Source organism: Meleagris gallopavo, chromosome 3, assembly GCF_000146605.3.
Source record: "Meleagris gallopavo isolate NT-WF06-2002-E0010 breed Aviagen turkey brand Nicholas breeding stock chromosome 3, Turkey_5.1, whole genome shotgun sequence".
Classification (NCBI taxonomy): domain Eukaryota; kingdom Metazoa; phylum Chordata; class Aves; order Galliformes; family Phasianidae; genus Meleagris; species Meleagris gallopavo.
The window spans coordinates 91,996,567-92,019,592 of NC_015013.2; the positions used below are offsets into that span (position 1 = coordinate 91,996,567).

The window sequence follows — 23,026 nt, forward strand, 5'->3', positions numbered from 1 at the left end:
AGAAAAAAAGAAAAAGGTGAACAGTCTAAATTAATACGACAAAAATTTCCTCAAAGAAAGATGTGTTGAAAAATTTCAGCAGTCTTTAGCTTTGTTAAAAATAGAATCAGCTGAACAGTTTGGTATAGGAGACAATCCCCTGCTATCAGTAATTCCGCAGAGACATGTCCTCACTGCTCTCGGGAAAATGGCATTATGTCAGCCAAGGTTTCAGTCTCTCAAACTCATATATAGGGCATTTCACTCTCTGAAAGGAATAGGGGTTATGAATTATAATGATTGCTACTTCCACTGAGTTTTGGAGGAGAGTGATTTCTCTTCCAAGGCTAAGGCAGGTATTATTCCAGTAACGACTGAAATAAAGGCTTTATAGCAGACTTATTTCTTTGTAAGCACTTACTGAAGAGTCAAAGTGATATAGCCATGTGTCAGTATTCTCTAATGTCCAAAGGTGAGGAGCAATCTCTCTCTTTCTCCCCTTTAGTTTTCCCACTCAAACTCATGAGAAAGGCAACACTGGGCACATATACACTAAGGAAACATCTCTGTTGACTATTTTTCTGTAAGAGCCAGCTGAGTTTTGCAGTATTATAGCTACAACTCACCAAAACTATTTCTACAACTTGGATCTACCAGCTTAGTGATTCAGTCCTATGTTAATTAAAGGAAGTCAATTTTGCTGTTTGGCGACTGTCTTGGGAAAATAAAAGTAGGACTGTTCCTTATTTCATCCTCTAAATCAGAGGTCATGGTAAAGAGAACTCATCCCATCAGAGGGATATCTGAGCCTGTATTGTTCCATTAAAAAAAAAAAGTCTATTTTGATTTTGTTTGCAAATTCCATTTGTTTTCTTCTCAGAAATTTGAAGAAAGTCAAGGAAGAACTAGCAGCAAAACAGCCTTTTATCAAGCTCTGCAAAATTCTCTTGGAGGAGAAGACTCCAACTCGTTCATTGAAGATGCAGCTACCTGGTATTACTCCCTTGAACATTCAGCTGATGATTATTCATCATTTTCCAGGGCTTTGGAAAATGCCACCCGGTAAGAAACTCATCCTATGATAATTATATAACTGGGGTTATGGAAGGTTTGTTTTGCTTATCTCCAGTGTGCATTTATATTCTGAATAACATGATAAATTCTTATGCAAATGAATAGAAAATGGGCTATATTATTCTGTTTTCCGCAAAGCTTCCAATAACAATAATAAAGAGAAATGTAAGGGGCTTTTATACTTTTTGAAAAGGTTGAGAAAGTTTTCCAGAACTGTACATTGGATTCAAATTACTAATGTTTCTTATATACATTTTCATATCAAAGATGTCTTGTTATCTGCACACTCTTTGTCAATTACTCCTTGAGTCTTCTCATCCCTGCGACAGGGAATATAAATAAATTAGATTGTATTAAAAAACACTCACGTAATTATACAATTATATGCTATTTTTACTCTTCAGAAGTTTGGAGACATTACAATGTTGTAGATTGTAGAAATATATAAATGTTGAAAATCAGTATTTTTATTATTTTAAGTGGTTGTTTAGGAGAGTGCAATGTTTTTAGGTGATCAAGTTTGAAAACTTTGATTTCAGCAATTGCATGAAGTTCTATATTATGAAACCAATGTCTTCACCATGACAGGCTTTCTACAGGTTAAACAGTTTGTGAATGTTCATAAAAGTGGCTCTCAACATAATTCTAGTCATAGCTAATCTTCATTTTATCCATGGCAGAAGAATTCCCTTTGGCTTATTCATATGTTTCTTTGACTCATGCAATCACTTGTGCCAGTGTACAGTGGTTGCATAACCTCTAAATCCAGGATTTAGTCCATTTACATATGATTACCCATGGTGAGAGAATTAGGCAATGCAAGACTTATGTATGAACACAAGGTCTTTTTGCGGAGGTGAAAGGAGAAAGGATTTCAGGCTCTCACCCTATTTAGTCCATCAGGATACATCATAGACTCAAAGTGCCTCCCAGTCTCTTTGATGGAAATAGTTGTAATGTGATTGAATATCAGCAGAGACATTGCAGGCAGGGACCACCTCGTAAATATGAAGAGCTTCAACATCATGATCTGTTTATCCAGTTATTGTGCATGGCTCCAGGGTCCAGCAGCTCTGGAAAACAATCAGTTTGAACAACTCATTGCTCAGTTGTGTTAAGACTCTAAGGCAGTCATGACATTAAAGCTGGGCACCAATAGCAGGCCATAAACTACTAGGTGTCTTCAGGTTGGGTCACATGGCAGTTTGATAGGCTGCTTGATCTTCAGAGAAGACTGGAATTTTCTCTCTTGGGAGCCAATTTGCTTTTGCTGGTAGCAGATCTTGAGCTGTGGGGTCTCAACTCATTTCTCTGAAAGGAGGCAAACAGAGAAGAAATCTTACCTCTTTTTCCTGCCAATGAGCAGACACTGAGGCAATTTTTAAGTGGAACAGATCTTCAGAAAAAAAAACAAAAAAAAACCAAACTATTTCCAAGTTCCTTTTCCTTCTTCAAGTGCAGTTTAGTTATGAAAATAGTTTCCACTTCTAAGGTGATGTGTTTTATAACATGATGATTGAATATGTCGGTCCAAGCTGTTTCACTCCTCTGTTCTCTTGAGATATCATAGCTACAAGCTCCTGGTATCTGGCTTCTCAGCACTAATGGTTTCTGTCACACCTCGGGTATCTCTACGAGACTTTAGAGGCAAGGCTTTGCTTTCAGTAGATCTTTGTCCTCCACTAGGATGGCAGGCTGTTGCTCCAGGGGAGCCTCAGGGAGCGGAGGGTGAACAGGAGCCAAGAGTCACTTGGAAACATCTGATCCAAGATAGCAGTGACTACATCTGTTCCAGGAAGACTTCTGGGTGGTCCAGGTGCGCCAGTGCATTGAGGTCACAGCACAAACAAGCCAGAGGGCTGTGGATTGAGCTGTGTGCCATTTCTCAAGTCTTGCACTGTGCAGCATTTGCTGAAGAAAAGGACAGCAATCACTGCCTTGTGACCTTCCTGTCCGGAGATTACCTCCATATGGAGCTGTTCTAAGGGCAGTCACATTTGGTCATCCATGTTCAGCCTACATGCTCAGCATGGTGCAGACATTGACCTTTGCAAAGCTGTAGCAGTTAGCACGCTTGTTTGCAGCAGGGATGTGCTATACAGAGAGCAATTCCGGCTCTCAGCCTCATCAACACAGGAATTACCTGCCAATTTACAACATGAAGCAAATGACTTCGTTAGGAAAAGAAGTGATTGGCTTAGAGTCTCTGCAAGGAAGCATGGGAATCAGAAGTGAAACCAGAACATCTGATGATAAACACTTCTATTTTTTTACAGAATTATAGTCAACTACATCAGTATTGCATATAGAACAGAGAAAATCTTCTTGATTTTGTTTTTAACAAAAAGCTTACCTCCAGCATTATTCTCAGAAAAATTCTCTATCAGGAAGTTATTACTTCAAGATTTAACAAGTTTCTGAAGTGCAAAAAGGAAAATAGAGTATTTTTTGTGAATTATATATGTCATGCGTATCTGATGACTTTAAAACATTTCCACTTTTAAAATTGTTTTAGCTACAATTCTCTGATTTTTTTTTCTTTTCTATAAAATAAGTTTCACTTTCTTTTTCTTTTTCTTTTTCTTTTTTTTAAACTCTGGTATCCTATGCCTGTAAGAAATAGACATCTCCTTTTTGTGGTAGTTTGTTTTTTAATTTGCCCAGAATAGCTGACTTATTCTTTCCTCTATAACACCAAATTAGAAACAGTTTAAAATGTCATTTGCTTCATGTTGTAATTAAGCAGGTCATTCCTATGTATTTCAAAGCATTTCTTGAGAGCTAATGCTCTCCACAATTTTCAAAGGCCATTTTCTCATGTACAAACTTGCGCTGGTAGGTATGTGAAGAATGGTAACTTTCATTTTGTATGGGTGTTGTCAACCATAACTGTCAAAGAACATTGTGGTCAGCCAGCCCATAACTTGTGGTCTCAGAGTTCAGCTTAAAATAAACTGCTGAACCAAAATAGCTACCCAACTGATGGCTTGCAGAATTGTATTAGTTAAATATATCAGTGTGTTTTTATGCTTCTCTGGCACTGTTGCTTCTTGCCACCAGTCGTTCTTTTTTTACCCACCAAGTCTGAAAGAACAACTAGTGCTTCAGAGTCACTAGGCTGTGAATGGTAACCTCCCAGTTCTGCAGCAGATACATTTGTGTGTGCTCATATAGTTATGATATATACATACGTCCTCGAGCATCCTTGAGTCTGTGTGCTTTTTAAATGAGAAATGGTGATATACTTCTGTATTTATGATATTGCATTGAGGAATCACAATGAAATATCACGCAGTAAGGTGTCTGTCTCTGTCTGCCTGCCTCTCTTAAAGCTCTTGAGCTCTTTCCAGCTACCATTCACTCCACATCACAGACTTCCAGCCTCTCTTCTGGGGATGATGGCAGCTAGGAAGGTTTACATATATTTGCATTCACTCATACCTTCATACTGCATGCCCAGATGGATCATTTCACTGTCTCATTGCACTCTTCTTGTTTAACCTTTCTCTCCCAGATATGCAACTGCACCAGCTATTGCTGAGCCCTGCAATACGTCTTCAATAGGGATCTCTTACCTATGCCAGCTCTGGAAATTCTATGCAAAAAATCACACAGATTCAAATACTGAAGTGATATCAGTGATCCTTAGCTCGGGAAATGTCTGTTTACTAGACAAGATTGCAACGTATTCATGCTACATGGAGACTTTTAGTGTTGCCAGCCTGAGTCCCCATAAACTGGACTAAAAACGGAAAGTTTTTTGTTTCATTTCATGATTGATTCTGTGTATTTATTATCATCACTATTGTTCAACACTCCATAAAAGTGCAAGTGCAGATAAACTAAATCCTAGTTTGCATGGAGCTCACAGTGTAAATGTGGTTTGTTTCAATACGGCTGAAGGTAGAGATATGAACTACTTTGGAAGATTTAAAGGAGGATATCAATTTTTGTTATGTGACTATGTCTGTTCCCCACTCCTCCTTTTTAAACAGTGACCAGTTTATCACATGTCCCATCATAAGCATGGCCAATCACTGGGCTGCTAACTCCAGAGGAAATGTCTTCATGTACCACGTGCCTGCAAGCTCCTCAGAGAGCAGGTAAGGAGATATGTTTTTTTTGTTTTTGTCAGATTTAGAGTTTGCCAAAACATGGCTGTCTGTTTGAGCACTCTGTGGAGTAAAAGGACAGATGTAGATACCTCAAATGAACAATTTGCATTAAGAAAAGAGGACTGGGATCGGACTTTTATAGGTTATTCCTCTGTTGGCTCTTTGGAACTGATGTTTTTGAACTCAGGCACTTCATGTTAGATGTCTAAGTTAGGTTTTGCTTTTCCAGCTTACCTCTCCTAGGGGATGGTGTACCTCCCCTACAAGGACAGACTGGGGCTGTTCAGCCTGAATAAGAAAAGGCTCCAGGGAGACGCAAGAGCGATCTTTCCATATCTAAAGGGGGCTATAAGGAAGATTCTTTAGTGGAGTTTGTTGCGATGAGACAAGGGAGATGGTTTCAAACTAAAAGAGGGTAGATTTAGACTGGATATAAGGAAAGTGTTTTTAGGATAAGGATGGTGAGGCACTGGAATAGGTTGCTCAGAGGGTAGGGAGATGCCCCATTCCTGGAGACATTCAAGATCAGGCTGGAAGGGGCTCTGAGCAAGCTGACCTAGCTGTAGGTGTCCCTGGTCAGTGCAGGGAGTTGGACTAGATGACCTTCAAGGGTCTTTTCCAACTGAAATGATTCTATGGTTCTATTATTTTAGTGTTGCCGGTTCCAGATAGCATTTCAGATTTCTTCTTTGTTCCTGATAAATCTTCCACAAAAAAAGCAGAATGTGTTCTAAGTCACCTAAAGTTCACAGATCTCAAGATAAATGGGGTACAAATTTTTAAGAACTGAACACCAATTTAACACTGCCCCCTTTTGAAGTCAGTGCAGCTGCACCACAACTATGCTGGATGGCCTTCATTGTGGTCAGGCTCTGGCATTTGTTCCTTCCTGCTCTAGCACTGCAACTTCTAATCAGCCAGCAGACTGTCTCATGGGAGAGAAAATATTTTTGATGACAAACATTTGCAGACAGAAGCTCCATGTCAGCCTTCATGTTAGCAGCCTGCTTGAAAATTTTTCAGAAGCTGCATCATTTTTGATATGAAAGATCTAAGTGGTAGCTTTATTCAAACCCAGACCCTCCTAGAAGTCAGGATGAGACACTGATGTCTGTGGGCACTAGCTAGCACTCTGGGTGCTGTGTAGCACACTGTGGTACCTCCTGGTGCCCCACTTTCACAGCCCTCCTGCCCCCACATCAGAGCAGCAAAGCCCACAGGGCTGCTTAACAAAAGGGATCTGCTAAGTGTCCTTATGGGGGAGCAGTATTCACCCCTTGCACTCCATATTGTCACGTTCATTTGTCTAAATAAGGTTTTCGAGACCCTTTCTGTTTTCTGAGGCTTTCTCTAAAGAGATGAGGAGCCACAATTGTTTGGAAGGGCTCAGGGGAGTGGACGGTGCATTCCTACTGGCACCATTTGATACTGAGAAGTTGCCTGTAAACTATGCATTTCTTTCCTTTTCTGATAGCGTAGTGAAAAAGCATTTGAAAGAAGCCAGCCAAGATCCAGGTTACAGATGATGTTGTGGTGGTAACACAGACTCGCTTTCTTTTTAGCAGAAAAGAACTTAATCCTTGGGGAGCCATTATTTTTCTGGCAGCTCCAGTGGGAATGTTCACAGTACTCTGTTTGGCTACCGAGAGGCTCAGATAAGTGGTTTTTGCAAGGCTGCAAATAGAGCTGAGCTATGGTATGCCAAAAATCCAGCCACACAGAAAGAAAAGTTGTGTTTGCAAATAAGCTAGCAAGTTCCCTCTTGGTTTGGAGAATGATAGTGATGCAGTCATCAGACATAACATCTTATTTGAACAGAGATGAAATAGTCATTTTGCAACTGAAAGTCACTGGTTTTGAGGCAGGGATTTTGAATGGATAAGGATTTCCTCTTCTACCTAGTCCTATTAAAAATGTCTCTTGGGCTCCTGTTACCTCTTCAGGAAAATAATGGTTTATGTAGGACTTAGCTATGCATTTCAGTAATATCTACATTGTTAGTGATCTTTTAAGCTAATTATTTTAAATTTTAGCACTAAATTTGTTAGTTTACTTTTTCATAACTCTCTTTAAAAATATTTATTATTACTTATTAAAAATATTATTTATTATTCATGCTTAATTTTGTTAAAATAAACATCATCTTAGTTTTAAATCCAAGCATTTAAAAATAAATTGTAGAATTTATCTTGTTTATATACCAGCAGGCCTCTTTTGATAGTACAACCTGACTGCTTATGAATTGATACACTTATTTTCCATAGGGCTTCTGCATCGCAAATGATAGATTTCCCAAAGACAACTCACTAGGTCTGCTGCTGAATATGCTCCAAACATTATTGACATTCATTCCTAAATGATTCCTTCCTTATTCTCTATCCCATTTTCATCGTGTGACTGACCTCTTTCCTTCTCCCTATGGCATCCTTCCCTCTATATAGCAAACATGCATTGCATGCTTTCCAGCAGCCTCACTGCCTGCCAATGTAGCAGTGCTAGGGAGGCTAGTTGCTTCTCATGAGACAGAGGCTAAAAACTGTGAGAAACCCTCAGTAATCTGAAACTGACAAAATGCAGTGTATGGGAACATAATGGGTGATATACCCTGTGGGATTACAATGATGATGTACATGAAACAATTTTCAAGTGGAATTTACTAGACAAAGATATGTCAACCATATTACTGACTCCCAAGAGACATCCATAACCACTAGAATAGCAAGTCCTGCCAGTTCTCAGGTTCTTCCTTGAAAATTATGACTCTCCTTAAGAGGAGGAACAGAGGCAGAGTAACATCAGCTTAAGCTAGAAGATAGGTTGTGTGGTTTGAACCTCCTCAGGAGAGGTGAGAATTAAATCTGAGACCCTGCCAACATTCAGACTATTACATTTATCAAGAGGAGAACACTAATACAGCCATTTCTTTGTGTTAATGAATGGAAAAACCGAAAGTATGTTTTGCATGTAGTAGGCATATCTGGGTTTTTCTGTGAGCGCACACACTGGATCAGTTCTCCTCAGTGAATGTAGATGGAGGAATACCTTATTAGATATTCTGATCACTCACAGGCGTTTGATAGAAAAATATTTTCTCAGCCTGTTTGATATTGGATCACATCTAGGTTGCTCTGACTTCTGTTTGTACAAATCTAAATTTCTACAGCATTATGTCCACAGGACAGCATAACAGATGAAATGTTTTTTGAGTCTTGGATGTCTAAATTCTACCTGTGATCTCAGTTTACACAGATGATAATGATAATAATACAAATTATCTATAACCAGTAACTACCTCACAGGGATATTGGAATGGGTTCAGATAATTGTAGCTATGGAAAACTATTTACTCTCTGATAAAATATTTTGACTGTGGAAATTGCCATTCACTTATTAGGCACAGGATAGAACATGTATATTGCACATTCTTCAATTTCGACTCTGTCACCTCTGTTCTATTTTATGTGTGTCCTCCAGATGTGTAACAGAGGAAAGAGTTAAAATGGAGAGATGAAAAATACTGATATTTCTTCTCATTTCACTTAGAGCAGTCTCTTAATAATTCACAGCAAGATAAACAAAAGGGACAAGAAGTCATCCAGTGAAGACAAACCCAACTGGAATGATGAGAAGTAGACCAAAAGTTATTAAACAGGGAGGAATGTTTTAGCAGTAGAAATCCATTAGTGAAAGTTCACGTGACAAATGGATGTTTCTAGAACGTACAGATGCACACTCAGACACACAAGGTCAGCACTAAACTTCACACTCCACACTGATGTCTCTGACATATGTAGAAAATCAAGTAAGGCCATAAATTGACAGTTGTCATATAGATAAACTGATTTTTCAGAGAGCAAAATACCTCCTTCCACATGGTAATCTCCCAAGGTTGGCATGACTCTGTTTCTGCTTTAGTCTTTAGTTCCTATTTGAATAAAGCAGGATGTGTAGCCAGCTCCTGCATTAATGATCTGTGGTGAAAATATATGTAACCCAGATGCCATTTTCTCGCACTCTTCTTGAAAACATTTAGGCCTTGGAGTAAACAGTTATTCTAAACTGACGGAGGAATGTGGCTGCTCAGCATTGCCTAAGATTAGTGGGGAAAGCTGAAGTTTTAGTTACAGTAAAGAAATATGTGATAGGAGAAGTATGTTTTGACTGAGATAATATTATTAACTGTACAAAGACTTGCCTTGTTAACCCTTGAAGAGATTTCTGGGTGATTGTTGCATTTTTACTGGGATATGAAGCAGCACTGCTTTCCAGAACAGCATAGTTTCCAAGTCGCACTGTAGTGCAAAATGTGCAGTCTTAAAGAAGATGGACAGATGTTAGTACTCTGCTCACTAAGGAGTAAAGATCATCAGCAAAACATCATCATTATCATTGGAGGGGTCTAAACTACTTCAAGAGGCTCTATCTTTTTTTTCAGTCATTAACTTTAGCATAATAATTGTCACACAAGCTTTTGTTAACTTGTGCACCGGACAGAATCCTCCAAGATTTATAAGCTGCTTCTATTTTGAATCATTTTAGTTGAGGCTGTCTCCACCTCCTGACTATATGCTCTTTTATATGTTGATGTGAACTGTTAAAAGACTGCTCCATGCCAAGGTGAACATAGCTGGCTGGATTTCTGTGACACTTAATATGTTTCCCATAATTCTGAAGATGGGATCTCCTGACAGATTAATATATACATACATACAGACAGACGTATATATATATGTATTTCACTCAGTTAATATTTAACATATTTTATGTTTCCCATACTTAATACTTCACACAGTGGATTTGAACCAATTAGCTATGTGAAGTACTTTCATTTTCTTCTTAATAGGCATGCTGTTCTAACTCTCGCTGGTCTTAATATCACTTTATATAAAGGAGATTTTCTACTCTTCCACTTCTGTGATAGCTATATCCCTGGCAGTATGCTCTGCGATGCTTTAATCTGGCCTCTATGCGTTATCCACTAGACGCTCTACCCATGACAATAGCTATTAGTCCACGAGTTGTAACATCCAATAGTACGGAGGACCACAGCTGAACAGTGCTATGGAGGCAAGCAAAAATGTGCATCTCTGGACTTCAAAGTACTTCACCTAAACAGAAATGGTAAAAAGGATAAATGCAATGCCTGCTGCTTCCATAGCTGGGCAGGTGCCACTGTGACATTAGGTAGTATACTTGCTGCCACAACAGCTTCTAACTGTTCTCTATAAAGTTGTCCTCCCTCTTATCTCCTAAAAGTTATTGTTTTGCTGTTCTTGTTGGAACTGCTTCTTTTCTCTCTTGCCTTATCTGTTGCGTTTTGTTTGCAACAGCTATGAAAATACTCTTTTGCTGATTCATCCACATCATTCTCAAGTCTTTATACAGTGTCTGTGCAGTTGAACAGTTGAGGTCTAGACAACTTGTGTTTTCTTCCCACAGAGTGACTTAGGGACCTTTATCATTCAGCAGATTTTTCAGAACTTGGATCTGATTTTGGAGTTTAACCATAGATATACAAAGGCAAAGCACCAAGCTCAGAAGCATCAAAATTACTTTCAAGTTAAGCAAAATTCAGCTAAGAGACTCAGAAAAGTACAAAACTATTTTGGAACTACATGTGCTGCAATAGCATGGGCTGTTCCCAGAAAATGTAATCTAGCAGATTAACCTGAAGTCCATATAGCTAGAGAAACCTTTCTTGATGTTCTGGGCTTTGGATGAACACACACTTTTTAAGGAAATCCATCCATTCATTTAGCATACTGATCCCCCAAAATGCACAAAAGTGTCAACATGCTTATTGCTCACTTTTTAATACAGAAGTTTCCAGGCAAAATTCTGTAATCTGTTATTTAAGACATCTGAGATGGTAACAGTGCTTCCTTCCTTTACTGAGATTAATTACTTTTAGCTTTTTTTGTTTGTTTGTTTCTGTGAGATTTCAGGTTCTTGAATTTATTGTCTGCTATTTCAGTTTTACATTCTTCCATTGGCACAACCTTATAGTGCAAAGTAGAACACTGTGTGTACTGGGAGTAAACCAAGTGGAAAAGACACAGCAAACTCCAGGATACTTTCACAAATCACATGTATACATAGGGCCTTCTTGGTACAAAGGGGGATAGACTTGGCAGTTAAATCCTGCTAGGAATTAAGCTTTTTCCATATGTCCTGATTTTCCTGAAAAGAAGAAAGAAATAAAAGTATTAATCTATTTTTCACATGTTCTTAGTTTGGCAGTACTTTGTAATGTGAGGAGACACAAAGAAACAAATGCATCTCCAGAACTGCAGAGGTCACATCAGTACTTGCACTGGCTCATTAGGTTTCTGTTAATATACATCTATCCTTTGTTATGCATATATATATATATATATACACATCTATATTTGCCCTGCAGACGTGTGTCATTGAGGGTCAGGATTGCTAAAGGTGTGACTTAAGAAATGCGGCTATCACTCCATATTTGCCTAAAGCCTATCAATCTTTTGATTGCAGCCTTAGTAGAAAAAGGGTTGCTTGTATAATAAGATAGGCAGCGTGTAGAGCATATAAATTTTATATAAAGGAGTATGAAGAAAATTGTCCAAAAGTGTTGATATGAATAAAGATAGAATCAGTCATAGAATGCTAGAATATACCGAGTTAAAAGGGACCCATAAGGATCATTGAGTCCAACTCCTGGCTCTGCACAGGACCACCCAAATACCAAATCCTGTGTCTGAGATTACTATCCAGAAATTTGGAGTGTAAACATTAGCTAAATTCCTATCACATAGTAGCACAGTGTAATGTTCTCCAGTGCACTTCTGTATCCATTTCTGTGGTTCTGTTGCGTAGATATCAGTCAGAAATAAATAAAATAAATAAATAAAGCAAAAAGCCACATTGAAAAACATGGCGACATATGCATTTCTTTTTCTTAACCATATATATTGGAAAATTATTCTGATAATAGTTATCTATACTTTATGAGGGCTAAAACATCTATTTTTATTGGTCAATACAGCTAGAAAGACTGAAAAATAAATATCTGGTAGGGGCACTAATGCCAGACTTATTAATCTTCAACTCCTTTTCTTCTAGCCTGGCTAATTTACTAGCCAAACTCTAGCTAGAGATATGTTCATATTAAATATATATATAGATATATTAGTTTTTCTTCCTTAAAAGCAGTTTTAAAACCCATTTTTTTTTTTATTGTCTATGCAGTCTCCCTTACAGCTACCTGTCCTTTACCAGCTGTTGGACTCTGCATTTTTCCAATTAGAGTTGATGCTGATAAGTCACCTATGTGGAACCCTGGGGTATAAGGAGTGCAGTTGGGAACATCCTCTATGCAGAGCTAGGCAGCAAAGCTATACATGCTTATCTGTCACTGCCCTCTTTGTCCCATTCCAGTAAAAATATTGTGACTACTTGCTGCTACATTGAGATCTTTATTAGCTCAAAAATACTATATCCTACTCCAAAATCCCTATTTGGGTATTTCTGGCTGCTCACTTCTGACAATAATGAATGGTGATCAGAGTCTGAAGGAACGTTTGGATTTTGTTTTGAGGGACATGGTTTAGTGAGAACTATTGGTGATAGGTGGATGGTTGGACTGGATGATCTTGAAGGTCTTTTCCAACCTTGGTGATTCTGTGATTCTGTGAAGAGTAAAAACTTTCCTTGATATTTTCCATTTAGTGACCATTTAGATCTTTCACAGTTGTCTTAACTCTACTGCAGACCTGTACAGACATATTTGTTCCTCTTTCCACTTTTAAGATTATGTTTTCTTCTTTATCCTCTTACTACTGATACAGGTCAGGATGTGGTACCACTAGTCAGAAAGCAGCCCATGAAATTGTAGAGTTTTGTACCACTTTTCGCTCCGTACTAAATCCCTAGACTTTTATTGTACTTGTGACTTAGAACCATAGAATCATCTGACTGGGAAGAGACCCTTAAAGATCATCTGGTCCAACTCCTCTGCTATGATCAGGAACACCTACAGCTAGAGCAGGTTGCTCAGAGCCCTGTCCAGCCTGACCTTGAATGTCTCCAGGGATGGGGCATCCACCTCCTCTCTGGACAGCCTGTTCCAGTGCCTCACCACTCTTACTGTAAAAAAACACTCTTACTGTAAAAAAATTATTCCCTATATCCAATCTAAATCTCTCCTCTTTTATGTTGAAACCATTTCCTCTTGTCCCATCACAACAGACCCTGCTAAATAATCTGTCCCTTTCATTCTAATAACCACTCTTTAGATATTGAGGGGCTGCGATCAGGTCACTCCGGACCTTTCTTTTCTTCAGGCTTAACAGCCTCAGTTCTCTCAGCCTGTCCTCGTAGTGGAGGCGTTTCATCCCTTGGATCACTTTTGTGGCCCTAACGAATATGCAAATAATATAAACAAACAAGCATTAAATAAATAAATAGTAAATAAATATTTTCAATCCTAATAAAATAACTATTTAGGAGTTTTCTGTTTTTTAATCTGGGCTATGATTTTAACAGATGTTACTTTAGAAACAAAGGCTGATAACACATTTGTTTTTGTGTAGACTTTCACTACTAACTCAGTCATTTTAGATTTTGAGCTAAATTTGCTCCTGCTACAACTTCCTTAGAAGTGTAAGCTTGTCTCTTCGTTCCATCTAAACTATTTTTATGTCATCTGTTCTACTAAAAAGTGACTTTTTAATCAAAAAGATAATAGCTCCTTCATGTATGTAATACTGTTGCTGCAGTACTGACACTAAATATTGCTGTAATCTATTGAGCCAAGCAAATTATTTTTAAAGTAAAATTATTAAACTATGATCTTGCTTAATCCTTCAGTAAACATTTGGGGAAGAAAAATATGCTTTAATCTTGTTTCAGTTCTGCATTTTTTTGGTGAATAATCTGTGAATAATTCACTTTCCAGATGCAAAGTATTACTGAGATATTATGATAAGAGTAAGGAAAATACAACCAAAGATGTATTTCATTTAGAGGGTTGTGTGCTTGTTTTTCAAAATAGAGGATAGTGCTGCCACTCATAAAATGCGAACAAGTCATCTTGCTTGCAGTCCACCTGCCCATGATGGTTTGAAATACAAGCCTTGTTCTATGAGAGACATTATCTGGGTCAGATCAGTGCTGCATTTCACGTCCAATGATAAAATAGTTTCAGTTGTGCCACCTTTCAACAACAACCTCTGCAGCCACTGCAGCTGAAATTTTTTTGAGTGGATCTGGGATTTGTTTGTCTCTGCTCAGAGACATCTGTTCCTTCTCTCAGGTCCCCTGATGCTGTCTGTCTTCATGCAGCATTTAACCAAGTCAATAGGATCTTTGTTTAAATTCATGATACAAAAAATGCAAATGGACTCCAGACCAGAAATATCCTGTTCAGATTTGTGATGTAAAGCTATAGATGTAATGTTATTAATGAAAGCTGCCTGCTGCTTTTTCCTCAAGGCTTGATAATATTGAGTTGTATAAAATTTGCTACTAAGTCCTGCAAGGGTTGTTGTCTTTCTTGGGCAATCTTGCCTCTGAATTGTTAAATAATTGCCTGTTATATGTTTAAATTATTACACGGAAGTAAACAACGATTCTTTCTTAAATTTGATCTAGGTGATTATTTCAAGCTGTTTTGACTTGATTGCCATATAAAACTTGGAGAGAACAGATTGTATGAACCAAAACCACCCAGCCAGCCCAGGAATTAGATTAAAACTATATATAAGAGAAATCTTCATAAACATCTCCTATTACATTTTTCTTTATCCAAAGACTTGGACCAAAATCCTGGCCTCAATGAAGTCAATGGAAAATCTCCAATTGCCAGTTAGAAGGCCAAGATTTTATTTCAAGTTTGTGAAATAAAATATAATTAACCTTCCAAACTGGCTGCCAGATTCCGTGTCACCATTTGCTTCTGCTTTCTGAATTTAATGTTAATGAAAATCTGTACAAAAACTAATAGGCATTTAAGCAATATCCAAATGACATTCTATTACATGCCTAGTTAACTTGGCAAATGTGCCCTGCTGTCCACAATTTCCCCTACTAACAAGCTGAAGACTGAAGACCTTTAATTGCAAATTCTCCTTGTTATCACTTACTCTTTCTTTAAATTCTGGATTGAAGAAATCCCACAACTCAGAAAATTATTATTAATGGTCATTAATTATTTTAAAAATTGCTCTATTTCTTGAATTAAATTAGCTCCCTTTCTCCTTCAAATAAATAAATGATGGTTTTAATTATCTTCATGCAATATTTTTTTAGTTCAGGTCTGGAGCTCTTGCTGGATGTTCAATATGCATTTGGACTGCCATTCTACCCCAAGTATGAAGACCAATTTACCCTGGAAGAAAAGAGCCTTTCCTTACAAATTATGCAGTATATCTCCAATTTTGTGAACTCTGGGTAAATACATGACATTTAAGAGATTCTGTGGGTGGGGAGGGTGCAAAGACTAGAGTAAATGTGAGTCAACTCCTGCCATCACTTAGGTAGCCTCCATTTCCTCTAACAATTTGTATTCCTACCAAGGGTTCTTTGGTCAAAAAGTATTGGAAAGACGTAGCCACGTTGTCAAGTAGATACTGAAGATTTGTATTATGATTTGTAGTTAGAAGTAGTAAGAAATTTATTTCCATGGAGCATCTGCAAAATCTACTTAAATATTAGGGGCTAGATGTTCTTTCAGAGCCTTCTAGGATTTCAGATCTGAAGCTTAGGCTTCCCTTATTCCCACCAGAAGGGGGAAAGCACATGAAGACAGACTGAACACATTTGCCAGCTACCATGAGAATGACCCTCAGCTTTACTGGGTTGTGGCCATACTTGAGAACGAGGAGTATCTCTAGAAAGCTAGTGTGGGAACAACAGCTTCACAAGCTCTTTAAATTACATTGGATTGTTCTGGGACTGAGAACTGCTGAGAATGCTGATAAGCCTGTGTCCATACAAGCCCTGTGTACCTGTTCCTTAGGAAATGAACCAGACTAACAAGTGACTGTCCGATGAAGTACCATGAACAGTTCAACAATCTGGGCTGGATTTGAATCCTGCTGGTCAGAAAGACTGGATATGCATTTCCTTGACCCAGCTGATCTACTTAGTTCTGATTCTACTGCTCGTGTCGTTATTTTCTAAAAATCATTTCTCTTATTCCCTTTAGAAATCCAAACTATCCTCATAGTTTCTCAAGAAAAATGTCACGGTTGCTGCCACCCTGGCCAATGTTTCTGCCAAATGATGATGGAGATAACTACAAAGAATTCACCATTTCAATGCCTACTCTCAAAGGATTGAAAAAAGCAGACTGTTCCTTTTGGTCTGATTATATTAGAAGACTGAAAGCATCCACGGGTGAGCTGAATGTTTCCTGATGTTAAATAAGGCTAACTTCTTTGTTTAGCATTTTCTCTTGTCTGTAGTACTGTTAACATGTGTGGAAAAACACTTTCCACAGATTAAATATCTTGCACTGTCCAGGGTACGTGTTTTGGACTATCCTAAAACTGAAAGATGCCACATAGAACATACTTCTTTCCGAGCAATTAGTCCGTAAGAAAGTTTAATTGTTCTGTTCATTGAGCTAGAGAAGTCCTCCTGCAGTAATTATAAAGATGACAAAGCTAAATCTTCTAATGATTTGCTCTTTATTTGAATATAGATTGCAATACAGATTTTACCTTAACTGGAAGACTGGCCTCTTTTGTATATCAGAAGCAGGTAAAATGAAAGCATTGAGATTCCTATAACGAGAGGGACCCTAACTTTTAATCACTGTTACTCTGGCTTTAGGTATTTCTTATTATGGATTCTTCATGTTTTGGCTTCAGACTAGATAAGTTCATTTCACGTGTTTTTTTTTTTATAGTTGTGCTTATTACACCCCTTATAGTTTTTCCTTGTAACCATCAATTTCCATGCAGATCTGGGATTCTTTTGATACTTTTTCATATTTCTGAGCACATTTAGACCAATTTCAGTCTGCTGCTCTGTACTGAATGCTCAATTTATTTCAGTAAATAAATACCTCTTTTTGTGTGTGCTGTTAGTAAATTTGGATAGCCTCAAGAAAAGCAAACAAAAAACATCCATTTTTGGCAGGCTGAGATTTTTAAATTGTTCTTGGAGATCTGCACAATATTTTTATGTCCCAAGTGGTATTTTATGTCCCAAAGACTCATCTTCACAGCACTTTCTGCTTTGGGAGCCAGTTGCATTTCTGTCAACAAAATGCACTGTCCAAAATACCAAGCTACCCAGGACATCTGTAATGTTTGACAGACTACCTCAAAAGGACTGAGCCATCAAACTGGTGGTTCCAATACAAACACAAAAAAATTAATGTTCCTTTTGAAGAAACAGGCTATATCACTACTTTTCTTCAGAAGGGGATTAAACATTTTTCCTGCAGGCCTTTTCATCTGTTCCTCGGTATCTCTTTGTGTCTTTCAGTCTGTCAGATGGTTTTCTGCTGGTCAAAACACTCCTAGTTTGAAAACATTGATTCTGATATTTAAACTGTCCTGAGTGTAGCTTTTGGAACTTCAGAGACTTAATTTTGCAGCATTCTGGCTATGTAATGCCAGCCTGAGCTGAAGTTACAGCTCAAGCTGTTGACTGAGCACCACGGACAGAGGTTACTCCCAGCCTTTATTAGAAATTCCCTAAAAAATGGGAAAATATACAACAGGGCAGATTGCTTTTAAGATGTAGTGGGTTTTAAGCTGTTCAGACTGAAAACATAACACAACATTCGTGTATGGGTCAATCCAAAGGTCTGTCTAGCTCAGTATCCTGTCCTTGTCAATGGCTAAAGCCAAATGTTGAATCTCTATAAAAATTGAAAGATGAAGATAAAAAAAACACTGTAAGAGCTCACCAAGATGAGTCAAATTTTGAAAAAAAAGTCGTATAGTATGAGGTTTACAGAGAAAGGTTTAAAGGAAGGTTTAAAAAATACATGTCATCACCCTGCCTTCTCTTCAAGCCAGTGTTTGCTTGGCCTCAGCACCATGGTAATGCAATCACATGGTTCATTTCTATTAAATTCCATCTCATAGCAATGCTGGCTTGTCACTTTGATTCTGTAGTCATCTTCAATCTTTTCTCACCCTGGAATACTGAAACTTCTCATACAATTTCTGCTTAAATAGACATCACATCAAACCCATTTTGGCTCTAGAAATCAGCAGAGGATGGTGACTGCAGTGGCTCTCTCAATAATAGCTTGAGCCCAATGTTCTATGAAAAAAAAAGATTCTTAATGCTCATCAGCTCAGCTAGCAGAATTGTATGAATTTCAGATGTTGACTGCTGGACACCCTCAACTTCTTTTTTAGAGAAGGTTGTGCTGAAATTCATGCCATAGCTCTGTCAGCCCATCAGTACAAGTCTGTCATTTGCACTGATCCCATCATCACTTTCAGCATGAATAGACAAGTGAGACTGTAAAATGTGTCCAAGACAGTTCAGTCAAGAGAACGATGGTCTTCAGATATGAATTGCCATTATTTTTAAATCAATATTCATCATTTCCCGGCACCAGGGGTTGCTTGCTGTACTTCCCTTCTTGAGCTGAACCCTTGCAGCTCTATTGTTACCTGACTATTCCAAACTTTCTGTTCCTGGAGTGCTTCCAGGCCATCATATGCTTTATGTTGGATGGTAGATTTGAGACAGCAATGCTGCAAACCATTTTTGGCTGATGCACTTGGCACTCTGTCTGGAGAGGGAACTATTCGGCAGTCAGCTACTGTGAGATACAATCCAACATACTTAATAGAAAAAAGAGCAGTTTCCTGCTCTTGAGTAATTATAAACCTTTGTGATAGGACTTTGGATTGCGTGATACATGATCCAGTCTAATTATTGAGTTTTGGTTGTCACGGGTTGCAATTTGCACCTCATGCCAACTTGATGGATTTCACAAGCATGACAGCAAAAGGCATGGCTAATAAAACAGTCCAGTTTTCACATGCAAGTGCAAAGCTGTAGAGGGTCTCTTCTGACATTCTGATGCATTCTCAAACAACTTTGATGAATCATGTTTTTTCCATTTCACCACTTTCTTGGAATCAATTTGTATAGACTACAACTGATGTTTCAGAAACTCTTATTGATCCTCTATTTACTACCATGTGAAATGCCTAGAATTAAAAATGTCAAATTGGAGATAAAGGCTCAAAGCTCCATAGGTCTCCGTCCAACAGAAAATGAAGTGACTCCTAAACTCCTAAATTCCAGTATCTAGAATAAAGCCTATAATATTTAGAATCTCTGTGAAGTTACTTATCTTTTAGGTTATTCACAATTCAATGTGGAATCTGTTGTGTACATATATCCAACTTGACTGTCATGTGTAATTTTCTTTCCATTATGTAAATACATTGCCCAAAGTTAAATAGGTGTTTCATTATGTGATCAGACTGTATTACTTAATGATGGAATGTGTCATTTGTTCCTGGCTTATAACTGAAATGAATTTCAGTGAAATTGAAGATAGTTTACCAAAAGTAATTTTATAAATGCAATGATTCTTCACTGTATTTATTGGCAGTGGCTTTTCTAGTAACAGAGAGTTGTTTAATATCTTTCATTGCAGATGTTCTAAAAATCTGTAGAAATTGTCTGAAGCCAGTTTGCACAATTGGTATTTTGGAGGGCAGTGCACCTGGTGAAATTTGAAAGTGATGGTGCATGAAAAGGTTTGGATGTTGTAAACAGAATTCCCTTGGTTCCATTTCAGTGTGAATCCAAAGTGGTTTGTATACTAAATCATGATGGTTTCCATGGGGATAATCAAAACCAGAAACAAGAAGAGTGGCCATTGTGGGGGGAAAAAAAATTAAAAAAAGCTGTGGATGGCTTTTTCCAGGGAATGTGTTAACAACTTGAAATTCAACTAAAAACAGGAACTCCAGAGTGTTTATGGATACTCAGACAGTATGTCTAAATGCAAAAATTCCCCTTACATAGTGTGGTGACTGCCCTGCATAACAGTGAGTCACTTTATAAGGGGCCTTTAACTGCATCCCAAACAGGTTAACTGGGAATCAGTCCACATTCCTTACTCATCTAACTGGCATCTAGCAAAATGAGTCCTCCTCAAATAAGTGCCTGTGTAAGCAACGGGCAGAATGAGATACTTTTAGGGCCTCCCAAGTAAAATCTTGTCTGTCTAATTCATATGCTTAAACATAGATATTTTTCACATCTAAATTAGACAAACTTGACCCCACCTAAAGTCTCAGAAAAGTCAAATGCTCACAAAACTGAAGTCTTATCCATTAGCTTTGAAACACACACAGTGTGTAAACAAGCAAAAGTCCAAGCACAGCAGCATTATTCATAGTTCAGACTTCAGACAAGGCAGAATCAGGAATGTTGTGGTTAGCATTCATCTTTTACTCATTTTATTCACACCTTCTTTTTGGAAATCTCCTTGAGAAAACAGATTCCTTCAGCATGAGGGACATCTGTGCAGCACTGAGAGCACTCTGGGTAGGATACATTAAATAAACACCGTTAGTACACATTCTTGGCACAGTTTGGTCATGTAGAGACCAACTGCACTTCTGAAATAGGGCAGAAGACTAAAATCACAGAAGGTAAACAAATGGAAGAAGAGAGCTAATAGAGGTAACTTTGGGGGGTTTTCTGTATTCCAGTCAGACAAAACCATAATGCTCTCCAACTTCCTGCATGATAAGTGAGTATTAGAAGATCAAACAAAAAGGAGAACAAGTCTTGCACAGGTGTAGTGCAAATTATTATGCTTTTCAGTGGCAGTTATCTAAAGAATGCTGGAAGCGTGATAATTAATCACCATTAGGTGAACTGCTGTTACCCTAGAGCGTTTTGCAAATAGATTGCAACTGAGAAAAATAGCTTCCTGAACCCTTACAGCTGCATAAAAGGCTCTTATTAAAGTGTCAGTAACAAAGGATATATCTTCTAGCTTGCTGCATCAAAGATAGTACATATATTTTAATTTTAATTATAATGTCTTTGCAGGAAGCGAAAGTAATGGAGAGCAATCTGCAGAACTCAACTCTACTGAAGCTCCTAGCAAGGGACTTGCCTCCAGTGAGACCCAGTCAGTGGGAGACAAGGTGGCCTACAGCAGATAGAATGTGCTGTTAGATGGGTTTGCCACATTACTGTGCACCCATGCAACTGAGTCGCGGCAGATAAAACAGCTGCTTCCTTTAGCTAACCTGAACAACTGAAGTAGACGGTTCAGAAAACATTTGAATATAGCACAAAATAAGCCCAACAGCTATTATTCAGAAGAAACTGTAATGTGAAAAATGAAATATCAATAAAAACAGCAAAAATGAAACAAAAGTACTTGGACTTATTTCTTGTGACCCAAACGCCTACGCATTATAGTACCTCCAGTCAGAAATACATAAGCTTTAAAACTTGAGAAATCCCTCACTCATAAAAATATGTATAAGACCGTTTGGGTCTTATAATATAACATAAAGGAGATAATGCAAAACGTAATTAAAGCTTAGAATATCCTGCCCTTGGAACATTTATCTTTTGCAAGGGGATGTGTAATACAGAGTAGTTTTGGAAGCATATGGTAAAGTGCATTGTAGATTAGCTCTAAAAGGCTCTGCAAGTAGTTTGAATTGGGTAGTTAATCCACTGCTGGGATCATTTGGCAACAGATAATTGGCTGTATATCACACAATTGTTCTTGATAACTAAGAAGAAGTGAAATCAAGAATGCCCTAAACCTAGTAGCAAAGTTTTCATAAATTTCAGTAGGACCTATATTTTTTTTTCAGTGTTGAAAGGATTTAATAAAAGAACCCGTAAGGCTTTGTTTGCTGCTTGGGACTTCTGCCAGTACGTGAACAGTTACTGCTGTCTGTCACTAAGCCAAGTTTCCAAGGATTATACCTAGCTAGAAGAAAAACTGTATATCTTATACTTACATTCTGTTTGATAGACAATAAAAACAAAAGAATCAAGGAGCCTGTTAACTTCATAAAATGAAAGAGAAATTAAACTATGTTTTCTCTTATCTTCTTATATGATAACTGGTAATTAAAAAAAAAAAGGATTTTAAAAAGCCCAGATCTTAATCATATTGCTCAACAGAGAATGCTTTCTTCGCAATAACTGCAGAGGCAGTAGTTGTGATTCCTTGGCCAAAGCAAGGTCCACTCTTTCTTCTTCTGAGAATGTTCTTGGAAAATCAGTGCCTGACAGATTCTATTTAAAACTTACTTTACCCTGCCAAAACCTCTTATATTAATAACAGGTATGATTTCACATGTGTTCACTTATGCAGTCAAGCACATACCTCCAGCCCTGGGAAGACCATAGTTGAGTTACAGCTTTTCATATTCATTTAATAGTAACATGGGTTAAAGAACTGTGGGTCTCTCTAGCACTATTAACTAATTTGCACAATGTCAGCATGCTGTTCACCCTTAGCTTAACCCTAACAGTCCTGTGAATATTTACTGACTGTGATGAATGAACCCAATCCGCCATAACTCCTGCTGATGAGACATTAAAAGGCTATTGTATAAACACTGGAGTACTAAATATAATACTGAAATAATTTAGATTCCAGTAAATTGTAACTGTATATACGTGTGTGTGTGTGAATATTTACAAATATAAATTAAGTTTTTTCTTTTTCCCTTCTGTGTATATAAATGTTGGTCAAGTAATTCCAAACAAGACAGTTTCCAAAAAAAGTAATTGATCTTGGTTGGCTTCTAAACCATCAAATTCTAAGACAAAAAACAATTAAACTACAAAAAAGACAAATAAAACAAACAACCTCCAAAAATTCAATAACTCCAACAGGAAATGCTCAACTGAAC

General features: G+C 37.7%; 1 protein-coding gene across 1 annotated transcript; it reads left to right on the forward strand.

Moving 5' to 3' along the window:
- The first annotated feature begins 755 nt into the window (after positions 1-755).
- Positions 756-22,739, forward strand: LOC104910473 (thyroglobulin-like). Its single transcript, XM_010709367.3, has 5 exons — positions 756-1,041; positions 5,049-5,156; positions 15,441-15,581; positions 16,339-16,529; positions 21,189-22,739. Exons 2-5 carry the CDS (start codon positions 5,080-5,082, stop codon positions 21,302-21,304), a joined length of 525 nt encoding a protein of 174 aa, XP_010707669.1. The 5' UTR covers positions 756-1,041; positions 5,049-5,079; the 3' UTR covers positions 21,305-22,739.
- The last annotated feature ends 287 nt before the right edge of the window (positions 22,740-23,026 follow it).

What these genes read in the sequence shown, in the direction of transcription:
- LOC104910473 (XM_010709367.3), top strand. Translation starts at nt 5,080, where the DNA reads ATGGCCAATCACTGGGCTGCTAACTCCAGAGGAAATGTCTTCATGTAC. An exon ending in GCAAGCTCCTCAGAGAGCAG is followed by an intron (nt 5,157 to 15,440) that starts GTAAGGAGATAT and finishes ATATTTTTTTAG; the next exon opens with TTCAGGTCTGGAGCTCTTGC. An exon ending in AAGACTGAAAGCATCCACGG is followed by an intron (nt 16,530 to 21,188) that starts GTGAGCTGAATG and finishes ATGTCTTTGCAG; the next exon opens with GAAGCGAAAGTAATGGAGAG.